The 17396-nt window shown below is 35.5% G+C and overlaps 1 protein-coding gene across 1 annotated transcript in view; it reads right to left on the reverse strand.

Moving 5' to 3' along the window:
- Positions 1-17396, reverse strand: part of TBC1D32 (TBC1 domain family member 32) — a 186107-nt gene that overhangs the window by 124100 nt on the left and 44611 nt on the right. Inside the window, exons 15-19 of the mRNA XM_045188724.2 lie at positions 15434-15576; positions 9689-9816; positions 6450-6651; positions 5561-5643; positions 1613-1751 (exon numbers count right to left, since the gene is read on the reverse strand). Of these exons, the coding sequence (XP_045044659.2) occupies positions 1613-1751; positions 5561-5643; positions 6450-6651; positions 9689-9816; positions 15434-15576 (695 nt within the window). The remainder of the gene's footprint in view (positions 1-1612; positions 1752-5560; positions 5644-6449; positions 6652-9688; positions 9817-15433; positions 15577-17396) is intronic.

Below are 17396 nucleotides of genomic sequence, written 5' to 3' on the forward strand. Positions count from 1 at the left end.
AACAACACAATTTCATTTATGTAAACTTAAAAAGGCTGAAAAACTTCTATGATAGTTCGATATAGTCTGCATATCACCTCAAAATTCATGTTAAAATCCTAACCCCCAAAGGTAAGGGTAGAAAGCAGGGCCTTTCTGAGATGATTAGGTTCTGAAAGTGGCGTCCTCACGAATGGGGCCTGTGCTTTTAGGGAAAGGATCCCAGGGAACTCCCCAGCTCCCGCCACCGGAAGATGCAGTAAGTCTGTGAGCCAGAAGAGGGCCTTCACTGGCCGTGCTGGCATGCAGATGTTGGACTTTCAGCCTCTGGAACTGTCGGCAATAACTTCCTGCTATTTACAAGCCACCCGGTCTGTGGTATTTTGTAATAGCAGCCGAATGGACTAAGACAATGTTACACAAGTATACATATTCAAGGATATCACACATAGTAACTGGAATGAGAGCCTGGGGTAGGAGAATGCAGGCAGAGTGAAATGAAACTGTGATTCAGGAATGACAGGAGAATATAACTAATCAAGCGAGAAATCTTGCTCGACAGATGCGGACATTATGCCATGAAATGCGACCTTAAATAACTAAAATTCCCTGTATTTGAGGTCCATTTAAACAAATAAAAACTCACCTGCACATACAAAGCTAATATCATAAACCCACGAACATTTGTTTTATTTATATAAAACAAGTGTTTTATATAAATAAATAAAACATATGCTGTACATATATATTTTATGTGTACATAATATGTACATATTTATGTACACATAAAATATGTTTTATTTATATACGCTATATGTGTTATATATTAAATAACATATATTAAAATGTATATGTTATTTATACATACATATATATATATTAAAAAAACATATGTTTTATTTATAAGGAGATTATCAGGGCCCTCCCTTGGGAACTACTTACTCTTCGTAGGCAAAAGCAACCCTAAAAAGTTAATTTTTTGTTTTGTGTTTTAGAGGCTTAAACAAAAGTAGGAATTAGAATTGGTGACTAAGAAAGAATGAATACAATGATACTTATAATCAGAAAACCTAATAACATAAAAACAGCTTCCAGAAACAGAGAAAAGCATACCTGTGACTCTAAAAACCTCAGAAATCTTGGATATGCACTTTTACAGAAAAAAAGCTGAATACATCTCTATCACCGCTATCTGAGGAAAGGCTACATTCTACTGTAGATTTTATTTAATAGTACCAATAACAAAATCCCTCTGCAAACATGTTTCTTTTAAAAGGTGAGCCTCACACTCTCATCCACACATACATGTAACCCCAGTTGGTTTTTCTTGTGAGTTCCAGCCAGTTTTATCATGTCTAGATGTTTGATCTCACATTTATAAAACACCTGGATAATTAACTGAATTTTTCAATTGTATCTGGATGTTTGTCATCCGGTAGATAATAGCCATAGATTCCACATCAACTCGCTAATGCTTTCCTAAAAAAATTATCAAGTTTCCTAAAAAAATATATGGCTTTTTATTTAACTCAGGTTTAATAACCTCTTCATGCACAGAAGACAGGACGGTGTTCTTAATGGCTTTTAAAGCAAAAACAAATTCCTTCTGCCTGTGGCAGATGGCAATTCATACCTGTAATTTTTTTGCATGTCGGTTGAACATAAACGTCACACATTCAGTGATGGCATCTGTTCTTTGAAGAAGCAGTAGTCCTTTAGGAGTGGCAGCAAAATTGAGTAAACCATCTAATAAATTCTCTTCCCAAGCCATACTGAGACAGATAAAGAGAAGGTATAAATTTCTTTATTACACTCAAACTGAAAAGAAAATATTTTAGCTTAACACTGTTGGGAATTATATTTATAGAGTACACATTGGTTACAAAATACTCAATAAATGTTTTAAAATATGATAAAAAGCATAGTTACCTTAATACTGAATTCTTTTATTCTTACATCTTCTATCCCAACAATTTTCCTTCACTGAATGAATCAAATGTTCACTGCACGTCAGTGTTTTTATTATACGCAGGTTCTCTAATGAACACTTAAATTCATTCTGTCTTCCTACCGTAGTTCTGTTGTTCTGGGTTCCCTAGCCCAAACTCTCCATTATTTTGAAACTTACTTTCTTTTTATTATACAGTATCTGCCTGCTGACTTTCCAAAGCATATCAGGCATACTACCTTTATCTTCACAGGTTTTTAATTACACTTTTGGAGAATGACATTTTTTTTTCTCAGAACACTTCTAAAAGGAAGGCTAGTAACATTCTCAAAAAAAAAAAAAAAAAAAAAAACACCCTGAGGCAGTCACAAGACACACAGTTAATAGGAGAGTCAAAGCTAGAAATTTGGGAATACAGAAGGAGAATTTCATGCTAACGTACCAGAAGTAAGAGAAAACATACTCTCTACTAGATATTTCTAGTTGTCTAGAAAGAAACTGTGGATATTAAAATAGGTCCAAATCCAATGTCTATATGTACAGTAAAACTAAGTATATAAAAAGGGTGTCTTTCCATTCTCCTCCTAGGAAGTTTCAGAGTCTATTTTGGAAGTGATTTTAAGATCTGAAATCCATTTCTGATTAAAAAAAAGTATTACATGTTTTGACATATATCCTTCTGTGATAATAACATAGCAATGGCCAAATCATAACCATGTGCAGTGCACAATAATTATCATCATGGACAAAGAGAACAGAAGCATAAAGAAGTGACATTAGTTCTGAGGCAAATGCAGGCAATGGAAGCCATATTTGGTTCCAATAGAACATAAAGCACTAAACAAGTTACATATGGGGCACAAAACCAGAAAAAGGTTCAAGGTTAGAAAGACTAATAAAAACAATATAGATTTAATAGAAATTAAAATTAATATGTAATTAATTTGCATATTTAAACCATGTAATATATATAACTACATTCATAAACTATAAATATATGTTATATATATGCAGAAGTGAAATATAGTTAGATTTTTTTCAAAAACATTAAAAATCTTGGGGATAAACAAAAAAACGTGGCCATGTAAAAAGCAGATAGGATAAACTCTAGGCCATGGTCAAGGAATGAATTACTGAATTGAACAGTAGGTAGATAAGAAATGTTTTAGAAAAAAGATGAGACACAGAACATATAGAATGAAAGGTCTCAATACACATCTAATAAAAGCTCTAAGAGAAGAAAATAGAAAGAGCATTTGAAAAGCAAATGAGAATTTTCTAGACTTGAGGAAAGACTCCAGTCTTTAGATCAAAAGAGCATTCAAAGTACTAAAGAGGTAAACTTAAATCACAAAAAACAGCAAACATCCAAAGAAGAAATTGTAAGCGATGAGAGAGAAAAGATATGATCTGTAAAAGAAAAGCAATTGCACTAACAAATTTATCAATTACTATTTATTCCAGAAGACAATAGAGTAATTACATGGCAATAATACTGCCACATTTATCACTAGCTACTTATTCTAGAAGACAATGGAGTAATAGCATCAAACACTAATGAGAAATAACTGTCTATGAAAACGTTTACACCTAGAAAAACCACCATTTAACAGAGCAGATGAGGCTGGGGAGGAGGACTGGTGCTGTGTGTTGACATCAGACTAGCCTAATTAACTGGCCCAGACGATTCTACCAGACTACAAAGGAAGAAACAATGCCCATCTCATACTAACTTTACAATAAACACAAAAGAGCAAAAGATACGTGAATCTTTCTAAGAGGTAATTCAATTTGGATGATAAAAATGATCAACCTGTTGGCTATTATCAAAAACTCTATTAAATCTTTTGGTTTAAAGACATTAATGTCAGATATTGCGAGAGCCCCCTTTTCCCCTCGCATCAAGTTTCCACATGGAGCACAGTCCCCTGCTTAGCTCTGCTTGCCCTTCTCCATCTAATCACTCATTCCTCCCCATGGAGGAGGGGATTTGAGATTTGGAGGCTGACCTAAGCATGCTTGGCTCAGTGCCTCTCCCCTGTCCACTTCCTCTTTGTGATCCAGTTACCTGGAGGAAGCACACATTCTGCTCTGTTCTACTATGTAGTTAAGTTTGACCTTTATAAGCATGTCCACTACTGACTGACAGAAGGGCAAATCTGTCTTGAGATCAATTTTTAGGAAATATATGTTATTCAGTGCTTTGATCTGCTTGACTTTTGGTCTATTAATTGGTTCACAACTCAGGACAAAAGAGGCAGTGTATAACATATTCACACCCTCAGACTCTGACATCAAAAATATAAAAATATTACTGACGGTAAAATGCGTTAAGTACATTAATCATGTTCCCTCTTATTCTAGCCTATTATACACACCATTTATTCCACAAGGAACCATGTTCTCTCTTTACAGTTAATATCCATTATTTTTTTTACTCACTTTACCAACAACTTCTGGGAAGATTTCCCCTATAAGTTCACTCTCAATGAACCTTGCATGACCCCTATCATATAAATTTAACATACTATATTGCTACCTTCTATTTATTTATTGGTATTCTACACTAGACAATTGGTTCTCTAAAGTATATAGGTTCTCTAAAGTATATAGGTATTCTGAAAATACCTAGGTACTCAGCAAAAACCTTGGTCCAATAAATAACTGAATAAATGAGTACAAAATAAATCATACATAAAATTGAAAAATCACAGGGTTCCAAAGAAAATCTAAAATTCACCTCATAAATGAACTGAAGACATGTTTTTCTCATGCCCTCATTGAAGAAAAATAAAATGCCAGTTGATTTAAGTCTATGACAACTATATCAGAAAAAAAGTTAATTCTCCAAAAATTAGCTATAATTATTTGTTGAACTATGACACTGTTAAAAAATGCAAAAGACTTTCTGTTTGACTGGTTGGTTTCTTTTAGTTAAGCTATGCCTACCTAAAAAGAAATGTTAGTTCTGGATTTCTTTTAAGAGTATTCCTCAACATTCTTTTCTTTAGCTACGATCTTTTTAGACTATGCCAGCACTCAATTAAGAAGAGAATCCAGGAACATATGTTACCACATCTTACTTTTAAATATATATACACATATATATACACACACACATATATATACATTTCCTCATCAATATGATTCCATAATCTATTGATATCTGTGAAGAAACATGGAGACTTCTAAATTCAAAATGGGTGTAAATACTGATTTAAATAATCTCTCCTCCAAAGTCTTATTAAAATGCATTCTCACATGTTTTGAAAAATAGTAAATGTACTTCTTTGGCATTTGATAACACTTTTCTTCTAGTGAACTCCTTTAGTTAGGTTTCCAATTTTAGTATTTGGTATTTCTCTAAATTTTCTGGAAACAATATAACGTGTCAAGTTTCCTAGCCCAAAATGTAAATATAAAATGAAGAAACAGAATAAATATTGCTAGATTTTTTTAAGTCACAAGTATTATATGATCTCTAAACTTCCTCCCAGGTATAATTTTCTTCATCCTATATGTACAGTTACCTTGCTGTAAAATGTTTTTGCCATAGTAGTCTATTACACTCTCATTTTAAAGTTATTTCAGCAAATATATATTAAAAAGATGAATTTAATCAATTATACTTACATGTTTTGGGATTCCTGGCTTATCGAAGAAACAGAATCTGAATCCTCTACTGGAGTAGGAATTCTGTCTGATAACAAACTTGTCTAAAATATAACAGATTAATTTGCAACTTTTTTATTGATAGAATTACCCTTAGATGTCATGTTACATTTTTATATTTGATCTTTTAGGTAAATAAAATTAAATTACCTTCAAAAGTTAAATTTGGTTGTTAATTAAATATCATGTAAAGTGTTTCATAAATAAAGCATAGCAATGGGGGAAAAGTCCATCGATATATATACTACATTTAACTATTGCTGCATTATGATCTACAGTGTTCATAACAAAAATCCAGCCATCTGTGAAAATGACTCAGAAACAACTTCCAAATAGGAATGCCAGTCTCTGCAGATGTAATTTATCTAAGCCTCTCCTACCAGAAGAAAGACCTGGTAGGACACAGTTAGGTCCTAAAACTGTGTCCTGCAAAGAGGAGGCACTAAAGTCATCCTATGCCAAACGAAAAAGCCCTGTGTCCTCTAGAGTATTCTGATGCTAAAGAAACCATATTTGGCCCTGACTGGTGTGGCTTAGTTGGTTGGGTGTCATTCTGCAAAGCAAAAGGTCGCCAGTTCAATTCCCAGTCAGGGCACGTGCCTGGGTTGCAGGTTCCATCCCCAGCCAGGGCACGTAAGAGAGTCACCCAATCTATGTTTCTCTCTCACACTGATATTTCTTTCTCCCTTCCTCACCCGCACTCTCTAAAAAATAAATAAATGAAATCTTTGATAAAAAAGAAGACATATTTGCCCCAGTAAAATATTCTAACTGAAGTATGACACTACAATAGTGATTATATTTCAAATAAAGATTTGCAGGGAAGAAAAAATTACTTTGAAATGCTTACCTTCTTCCATGCCTTTGCTAGAGATTCATGTAAACTATAAGGGATTAACACTTGCAAGCCTTCACATGTACCATATATTTGGCAACACGTGGAAATAAAAGCTCCTTTCACCATGGGCAACATTTCTGATCCAGAAAAAATAGAAATATCTTCATCGAGAAGTTTTTTCAAAAACTGGGCTATTATATGAGCACCTGTAGAACTAAAGATTATACGGAAAGGTGATTCCAAGGTTATAAATCATGACTTCGTAAAGCACTACCAAAGAGGCTAATTCCACAAATTCCTCATTTGCTTGGCTTGCTGTTAGTCTTCCTCTAGCTTCTCTCTGACATGTCAGTATTCTGGTTCCCAACCATGTGCAGATGTCTAATAATGAGAGCATTTTCAATAGAACAGAGGAAAAAAATAAAAAGATAGAAAAAGCAACAAAACTACACACTTAAATGTTATTCTATATTCACTTAATTCTATAGTGAAAACATAATCCTGAGTTCTCCGTTCCTCGTACTGGTTACACATTCCCCAATCCGTTAACAGGACTTAGACCCCCCATCTCAGAGGCTGGGACATTTTAACAGTAACAACAGTGACAGATAAGGAAGAACACAGTAAATGTTCATCATGTGCCAAGGACTGTTGTAAGTATTTTAAATGTATTAACTCAGACCTTGCAATAACCCTATGGAACAGGTTTATTATTCTTCAATTTTTACAGAAATGGAAATAATGCTTACAAAAGTTAAGCAACCTGAACAATATCGCATAGCTGGTGAGAGGTACAGCAAAGCAAGACTCAACAAACTCAGGCTGTCTGGCCCCAGAGCAGCACACTTTTAATTAGTTTTCAGATTAAAAAGCAAATAAACAAATAAAAACAGTAGGCAGTATATAGAATGTACCCCTCATCCATCTTCAATAGTGGTAACATTTGCCAGTCTTAGTTTTTCTATTCCTTGACCCCTCCTCACCCCCACTCTGCTGAGATCATGTGATAAATCCCAGATATCATGTCACTTTACCCAGTACACATCTCTGATAAAGTTTCTATTTTACATGCTAATATCCCCACCCCCAAAAATAACAATTTCTTAATATTATCTGGTAGTTAGCCCGTATCGAAATTCTCCTGTTTGCCTTAAGATTATCTTTTTACTGATTATGTTCCAGTTAAAGGTGACATCATATGGTATTTGTCCCTCACCACCTGGCTTATTTCACTTAGCATAATTCAACAAAAGAAAAAAGCAAACAAAACATAACCAGAGACATTGTAGTTAAGAACAGTCTAACAATAGCTAGAGGGGAGTGGGGAGGGGACAGTGGGGAGAGGGGTTTACTAGAGCTACTATAAAGGACACAAGGACAAAATCAAGGGGGAGGGTGGAGGAGGGGGAAGGAGGTGGGTTTGGATGGGGTGGGTGGAGGGATGGGGAGAAAATGCAGACAACTGTAATTGAATAACAATAAAATTTTTTTTTAATTTTTTAAAAAAGATTGTCTTTTTACGACAGGTTTGTTCAAAACAGAATTCAAAGAAGTTCCATAGAATGAATTAGGTTATTATGGTTGTTTAGGACCCTTTTTTTTTTCTCCATGCCACTGATGTTTTAGAGAAAGAAAGTCGTTTTCCATGATCATTCTTTATTTGGACAACTGCATCACCATGATGTCATCTGAAGTATTCCTCTAGTTTTCTATATTTCCTATAAAGTCAAAGTTACATCTAGAGGCTTAATTAGATTTAAGTTCAATTTCTTTTATGTGTCCACATACACCTGCTTCCAACTGCTCCTGAGAAGCCAGTAAAATAAAAAGTGCAATTATACAAAAAGGGGGAAAATCCCTCAATGGTGGCAAGAATGAAAAGAAAGGTTTTTTGCTTATTTGTTTGTTTGTTAATTTTGTTCCAAGCACAGTTGACATTCAAAAGAGAGAGGTTTTAAAGACTTCTGGAAGAAGGACAAACAGGGAGTGAGCACCTCCAGATTACACAGGCAGAGAAGGCCACAGGAAATGCCCCTCCTGAGCTACAAAGGAGGAGACCCCCATGGCAGGACTTTGGGCTCAGAGCCAACAAGTACAGTGGGGCCCACATGAGGACGGATCTGTGATCTGCCCCTGCCTGGCACTCTGTTATCCCAGGGCAAAACTCTGAACAAGTGTTTACAGTGAGTGAAGGCTTCTCCAGAGAGAGAAGTCAGCACCCAAGACAAAAGCCACCTCTATCTTGGTATCTGGAATGTCCTTAATATGATAGAAAACTAGCAATTCACTTATTTTCAGAAAAAATCTGCCCATCAACTTGCCACACTGGTCCACACAAAGCTACAATCAGAATCTTGTGCAGGAAAGGTGCAGCTGGAAACTCTTCACCTTAAAAAGAACAAGGGGAGGAGTCCTCATCTACATCTATTTTGTCTTAAATATGGACAGAACGAGCAATGTGAAAAGACCAAACACCACAGAAGAGCTGATCCCAGAGGAAAGAAGAGAACTCTGGAAGCAGATGTCACAGTTACCTACTGGGTTCAAAGATATCTGCAAAGATACCACAGCCATTAAGCAAAACCAGATGACCAGGGCAGTGAATTAGACATGGCAGATTAAGCCGCATGCTTGTCTCAGCGCTCTCCCTGCAGTTCCAGGAAAAAATGGGCTCAAGATATAAAGAGATATGAACTCACAATGGGGAAAAAAAAGAAGAAGAAGAAATAGCAATAGCCAAAAGATGTCAGAGAGGAAACAAAATTTTTATGACTATGAATAGATTTTTGACATGTCATTATAAGTACAAAAAAGTGTAGAAGTATAGCCAAAACACTGCCATTTATTAAGCCAGGAGATGAAACTCAATGCTGGTACAGCAGATGAGGAAGTAGTTAGCTTTTCCTCTGTGCACGTTTTGTGAGGTGCGACTTTAATCAATTATGTGTGGCTTTGGAATTTTAAGGGAAAAGTCTAAGGGAGCAAAAATAACCCCTCTAAAGGGAACCCTCCTATTCTCATTCTGAAATTAGACATCAAGACCTGCTCTGCCTGCACAGTCCATAATCCTGGTTACTCCTTCAACTTTCTGAAGATGAACTCGTATGTTATTAGCGGCTGGTCAGGAAACCTAACTATACCTAGAATGGTTATCCATATTTCCATTAATATATACTGTGACATTTTGGAAACTTTGAATCAGATTAATAAAATGTTAAAAATTCCACAAATTATTTAAAACAGACATGTACCTTTTTTCTTTGGAAGAGTTCATATTTTCTCCATAAAGAAGTAAGGTAAGCCCTTCTTCTACAGATGCAATTCTTGCCAAAACATCAGCTATATAAATTAAAGCTGTTTCAGAGCAATTTGGAGCAGCCTGTATATTAAAGAGACAAAATCATATGATTTTATGACACACTAACATTTCACAGACTGAAATTCAAGGATGGGAATGTAATCTAACAAGTTATACTAGCACAACAAAAATGAAAGTTATAATTGTTTGGCTATAAAATAGTATGTCTGAATTAAAAGTGTCATTAGATTATATTCTCTAACCAGCATAGTTGTGGAGCAAACACAAACTTTTCAGTTACATTTCAGTTTATTTGTAGCAAACAACACAAATCAGTTATTGTTTATTAAGACAGTTGAGAGAATTACTGCTCCTATTACAATTTTCTATATAATTCTGATGGACAATGCAGTAGCTCCTCTGTTTTCATTTTGCCCTTTACTTCCCATTCACTGGGTTCCTGACAGGTATACCTTGGAGATATTCAGGTTCAGTTACAGACCACAGCAATAAAACAGGTTGCAGTCTTTTGGCTGGCATGTGCAATCAATCTAAGCATAATAAAATTATGTTTTCTGTACATGCAATCTAATTTTATCATACATGCTTTAATGCACTACCATCCTTTCTAAGGGATGCCATCCTTTCCTACAACTGATTGGCCATGCATGAATTGTAGGTCTGACTAAGGACAGCCAAATCATGGGCTGGCCAACTGCCAGTGATGTCACCTAATGAGAAAACATAGGCTAGACCAATCTTATTTCCCCATTTTTTATTTTAAATGGAAGTAGTAAAAATATCTTTGCCAGTATATATATAGCACATTAGTACAAAGCAAATACTAAAAACTAGAGAGTCATGTTAACGCTGGCACCCATCCAAGAGCCTAAGTCTACTAAATTTCCTATTCTTTCTGGATCCTACTGATTTACCTGTTATCTGCACGGATGCCAATGCACATATTCTCTACAATATGTCCAAATATACACAGTGCAACCAATACACCCCAATAATGAACTGGGTTAACTTAACTAGTGAGTCAAATATATTCACCTGAGAATTCCTAATTACATTAAACTTGTGTTCATCTATTTCACACTACATATCTTTCTTAAAACAACTTCTCTCCCTAGAATACTTTTCTTCTCTCATATAAACACAAAGTTTTTAAACTTTCTGTTCCTCATTTTCAATATTTTCTCTTTAGCAGTCTGCCTTTCCTATTAAAGTAGGCTCCTTAAAAGCAAAGAATATGTTTTAGCCATTTCCATATTTCAATAACACAGCAAAGAGTCAATGATATTGTAGTGGCCCGATGCATGATACTAAATGTCTTAAGTTAAATACTGAATGTCTGTTACATGCCAGAGGGCTGTTCCTTACTCTCAACAATGATTCCAGCGTAAGTACAATCACAGAAGTATGTAACATGGAAATACAGCAGGTCCTTGAATAATCTTGTTTTATTACAATGTTGATAAGATGCTGGAAGAACTTAATTAACTCTTGTTTATGTCAATTATCTTATGGTAAAATTAGTTTTCTTACATGTTGTTTCTCTTAAAGTCACAGAACCTACCAAAAAAATTAAGTGAGTAATTATTGTATAGAGAAAATCACTTCACTGCTAGAATTGGAAAAACATTTCAGAAAAAAACATAACCTATAGTCCAAAGAGAGGAATTTTTATGTAAACCAAGCTTAAGACTTTCCAGGATGAAGGAAACATGTGCCAACACAGGGAAATATCATAACCTTGTTTAGAAAATGCAAATGATGTGTTACAACTGGGATATATAGGAAAGAAAATAGGATGCAAGAAAATGGAAAGTTTTATAAGTCTCTAGTTAAAAAGTTTGAAATTTACCTAGCAAGCAAGAGTAGAAAAGGGTTGTGAAAACCTTCATGTCAATATAGAGGATGGGCTAGAAAGGTGAAAGACTGAAAAATGTTAAGAAAATTATTTCAACATTCCGGTCAAGGAATTATCAGGGTTTAAACAAAGGCAGTAAAGTGAGGATTAAGAGAAAGATATGGCTTTGTAGAGATATATAGGAACACAAACCTAGAGGCAATTGAATGGAAAGATTGAGAAACATGTCTAGATTTATAGCAGCCCTTCTCCCCACACAGGGAAATGAAAGCAAACTTGAAGATGTAGAGAAAAGGCAGAAATATACAGTTTTGATCATGTTGAGTTTGGCTAGCTCATAGAATAACCAGAGACAGTGCTTAGCTGATAGCTAAAGACAAATCTGGAGCTAAAGAGATAGAAATTTAGTAGTTAACTATACATCTAACCCACTGGACTAGAAAAGATCAACTGGGAAAGGTGTACTGAGAAAAAAGAATGAACCAGGTCCTAAATCACGGAAGACAGACAAGATCTGGAAGGGGAGCACTCAGAGGTGAGAAAAAGAATGGTAAGAAAGGGAGGAAAAACATGGTTCATTTTTAATTAATGTTATATACCATGAAATGTTTAGATTGAGGTTTACTTTCTAACCTATGGATGTCCAGTTACTCCAGCATCATTTGTTGAAAAGACATCTTTTCTGCATTAATTTTTTAGCATCTTCGTTAAAAAAGAAAAAAAAAAAAGCGGGAATGAGCGCGTGTTGGGAACCGCCCTGCCTGGTTTCAGAAGCTGTAACTCCCATGGCTAAGGCTGAGTGAGAGACCTTGGGCCATAAGTCACTAAGGAGACAAAGCTTATCTCTCTGGCAGGGGCGCCACCTCTGCCCACTTTACCCTGCTTGGCCCCCAGTCTGACCAGTTAGCCAATGACAGGTAAGATTCCTCAAGGGAAGGACGACCTAAGACAGGCATGGTCACGAAGAGGCCCTCAGGGAAGGCCTTGTGGGGGCTATAGAAAAAGGGGGTGATGGACCCTTGCCCCTCGGCTTTGACATAGCCTGAAACCTCATTCTGTCTGCAAGAAGTCTCCTAATCTCTTGGCTGCTTTACTTCCCCTGCTCCACCTAAGCCTGAAACAAAGTTGGAGGCAGGTGCGGCCCTGTGCTGGAAAGGGTGGGTTCCCCAGGACTATCAGGTCTAAGAAAGAATACTTAAAACCCTGTGAAACCTGCTTTGCTAAGAATGTCCTCAATTTTCTGATAAGGGTCCAAGTGTGAAATGAGTTCCTTCCCCAAAGTTTTATGGCCCTTTAGCTAACTGACCCTGACTCACAATAAACCCTCAGAGTTCTTTGCATGTTATCTATTGTTTGATCCTTACTGCCTGACAATGATTGATGAGCTTTACCTGTATTCCTGTGCAAAGTGAACCCAATAAAAGCCCATTGTTGGGAACCGCCCTGCCTGGTTTCAGAGGCTGTAACCCCCCATGGTTAAGGCTGAGTCAGAATTGGGACCATAAGCCACTAAGTAGACAAAGCTTATCTCCCTGGCAGGTGTGCCACCTCTGCCCACTTCACCCTGCTTGGCCCTGAGCTTGACCAGTTAGCCAATAACAGGTAAGATTCCTCAAGGGAGGATCAACCTAAGACAGGCTCTGGTCACCAGGAATAAGCTCGCAGGGAAGGACTCGGGGGGTTATAGAAAAAGGGGGTGATGGGCCCTCGCCCCTCAGCTTTGAAATAGCCTGAGTCCTCATTCTGTCTGCAAGAAGTCTCTTAATCTCTTGGCTGCCTTACTTCCCTTGCCTGACTTAAGCCTGAAGCAATAACAGAGGGCAGTGCAGTCCTGTGCTGGGGAATTAGGCCCAAGAAAAAATATACATTCCTGTGAAACCTATGTAATTTATACCCTCAGCTTAAAAGATAAGGGTCCAGACCTGAGATGAGTCTGGCGCCTAAACTTTTATAGCCCTTTAACTAATTGACCATAACTCAGAATAAGCCCTCAAAGTTCTCTGTAAATTGTATATTGTTTAACCCTTACTGCCTGACAATGATTGATGAGCTTTATCTGTATTCCTGTGCAAATGAACCTAATAAAAGCCCATAGAGGAAAAGGCTCTGGGCCCTTCTCCCCTTGAGAGATCGGCCACCTCTTCTCCCCAAGCAGATCATGTCTTGGTAGACTTATTCTTCATCCATGGCGGACGGGGGCTGCGCTAAAGCTCCCCGACAGACCATTGAGGAAAAGGCTCCTGGTCCTTCTCCTTTGAGAGATCAGCCACCTTTCCTCCCCAAGCAGATCATGTCTTGGTAGACTTATTTTCATCGGCAGTGGACAGGGGGCTCTATGGGCAAAGCTCCCCCACAGGCGTGCAAATAGAATGCTTCTCGGAAAGCCAAGTTAACATAATTTCGGAAGCTGTCTAGTGTGTCAACAATCAGGTAAATAACAATCTGAAAGTGGTCACTAGCTACATATTCAGGAAGTTATGGGCAACCGCAATCAAAGCAACAGCACTGATATGAGGGAGGCAAGATCATAATGCAATGACTTGAAAAGTGATTGGAAAGAGAGGAAGCCAAGACAATGGCAGCCTTCCATAATTAAAAGTTTATCGTTAAAAAGATCAGATATTAAAAGGTAGCTAAATATGTGTATAATCAACAGTTTCACCTATCCCAACTATAAGATAGACCCAAGACATATTTATAAGCAAAGGAAAGATGTCAAAAGAAACTAAAAAGTTAAAGGTATATAAAAGCAAAGGCATAAACAATATGGTATGAGATGTAAGAACACATTTCTCAGCTCTGGTGTGTGGTTAATATTTCACAATCCTGTTTATATTATGGCATTCATATATATATGTATATATGTATACATACATATATATATATATATTCAGATATATACATCTGTTAGGTATTCTATTTGTTTTTCTCTGTTTATTTTGTTTTCCCAAGGTTATTAATATCACTGTATCTCCCAGAATTCCACAGTTTGCACCAGAGTCATATAAATGCTTAATGTTTTCTGAATGAGCAATGAATAATGAACACTTGGATTGGTGGGTAGTTGTCCAGTCCATTGAGGGGTAGTTGTAGGAGGGAGATGAAACCAGTAAAAACATTATATAATGTAAACATGGAAAGGCAAAAATATTTAGCTTATTGATAAGCTTTAAGTTATTCCTGAGAAGCTTAAGTCACAGAAATGAGGGGTACATTACAATCGACACTCCTAACAGTGGAACCAACTCTGACCCTGCTAAATACCCGACCTTTAACGAGTTACTTCTTTGAGCCTCAGTTTTGAGGATTAAATTATATAATGCGAGGAAATATACTGTACAAACTGTAGACAGACATATAAAGGTTCAGAGCATGATGTTTATAAGCTTTTTTTCCTCAAGTAATACTAGTTATTCATATAAAACAAAGCTGGCTCTTCAGAAAAATAATCACATTTCCAAAGGCTATAAAATCGCCATTAAAACAAAATGTTCACAAGATTTACTATATTTGTAACACAAATAGCTTCTTAATAGAGTAACTTTTCTTAGTTTTTACAATCAGCAGATCTAAGCCAAACCAGAAAAAATATTTTTAAGATGTTATTTTCTCCCACACTGTCATAACGAATAAATCAACTGACTGCATAAACTATGATTTAACAATAAATAAAAATCCACGTCAGCATAAAGTACATTCATGTATGGAAAGATAGTATAATAAAATCACATTTCAAATATGTCAAATTTAGAAATAAAGTCCCACTGAATATTCATTAATACCCAAATGTGAGACTTTTTCTCTTTAGTAAATAAAACCAACCTTAGTTCCTTTCATTAAATTACGAACAGGCTGAAGAAGTGCCTCTACCACAGTATTGTTATACAAGCATTCGACTGCACATTCTTTCTGGTCGCAGAGTATCTGCAGAACTTCAGTCACCATACTTGCTGGAGAGTAATCCTCTGTAATGCCACAAGTATTTTTTTCATTAAACCTTTAGACATTAAGTACTTAATATATCTTTTATTTATGGGTTAGCTATTGCTGTTCCAAAAAAGTTCAACGCAAGGTTAAATAGTTTAAAAATCACACAACTCAACTCCCAAAGAATGGTATATTACCAAATCATAACCTAAAACTTAAGGAGATATCAATTAGCTGAACGAATCTTCAAGTTAATAAAAAGTAAATAAATGACAAGTATGAATGCCGAAAGACAACAATATAAGTTCATTCACTGTTTGACATTCAATCGTTGCTTGACAGTGAGGACGGGGTTAAAAGCAAATTTATAGCTTATCTCTTCCTGGCAAAACTTACTTTCTCTATTATTATTATTATTATTATTATTATTATTATTATATATTAAATGTATTCGGGTGTTGATTCTGGTAGAAAATTAGTCATTAAGACAAAATAATGGCAAAAAGGCGGCAGAGGAGAGAAGAAACTTTATTTTAGATTAGTATATTTCTATACTACCATGAAACCAATGAAATGAATGAGAATTTTAAAAATTTTCTTTTAAAATAAGGAAAGGAAAACACAAATACACATACCTGTAACATGAGGAATGGCCATTAAAAGAAAGATATTTTTAGTTTCATAAATTAATGCATTTTCAGATTATTTGACCTAATGTACTAAGAATATAGTGTTTTATATGAAAAAAGAAACTAAAAGTTAGCAGTGTAAAGTACTCCAAAAAGATACAATACTAAAATAACACCAATAGTCTAAATTTATAACATTTAAAACTCCATGAACAAACTAAGACTTCAAGTTAACACCTGACAAAAAGAAAGTGGAAAAGGAAAGTTAAGTAATTTTTTTCAACCAACTCCAATAAGACACCCTGTTTGCAATAAGAGATATTATAGATGAGCATATGGCCATTCATTCATCTATCCAATTATCTACTATTTTTGAGTGCCTACTATGTGCCAACACTGTGCTAAACACTGTAGGCAGAAATGAGAAAGACAAAAAACAGCCCACTAGATGGTAAACCAAGACATTAACAACTAATTATAACAAAGAAGGAAAAATTTTATCATGAAGGAAGCACATTATGCTGTAGGAGCATAGACCAGGGGAACCTAACCTAGTAATTTACACGTCTAAATGCTTTAAAAGCAAAAAGAAGTCTGAGAACTATTGTTAGGACTAATAAGCTGTTATAACTGCATACATATAACCTACTAATTGATAGATGCATTATTATGGCACTAATCTATATATGGCCCAAACCTTTTTTTCTATGATTCGCTTGAGTTCCTCTCAGAATTTGTGCCAGTATTTCCAGAGTAACTTACAAGTTTAGGACACTCTGAGTCTGTGGATTATGAGGGTGTTTAGATAAAGTGTGTCACTTTGCAAACTTTCACTGATATTCAAAGGAAAATTATGTTATTTTTAAATGTTAATATTAAAATACTTTTAAAATATTAAACACTAACAGTCATTTTACTAAAAAACATGAAATGGGTTTTATTTTTTGGCTTTACTCTTTAGTAAAAGGAGAAGATCCTAAAGTTTTGGGTGTGAAATGAAAAAAGCAAGGTGATAAAAACATTCAGGAAAATATAAAGGATAGAAAACATCAAGAAAGAATACATCAGTACCTAGCAATCAAACTTCCCTTAATAGCATTTCTTAAGAACATCTCAATCTTAATATATAACAACATTAAACTTCCCAGGAAAATCTATTTTAAATATAAAGGCAATAGACAGATTAGAAACATCTTAAAACATCAATAAGCAAATTTAAATTCCATGGT

The sequence above is a fragment of the Desmodus rotundus genome, chromosome 11 (assembly GCF_022682495.2).
Source record: "Desmodus rotundus isolate HL8 chromosome 11, HLdesRot8A.1, whole genome shotgun sequence".
In the NCBI taxonomy this organism is placed as follows: Eukaryota; Metazoa; Chordata; class Mammalia; order Chiroptera; family Phyllostomidae; genus Desmodus; species Desmodus rotundus.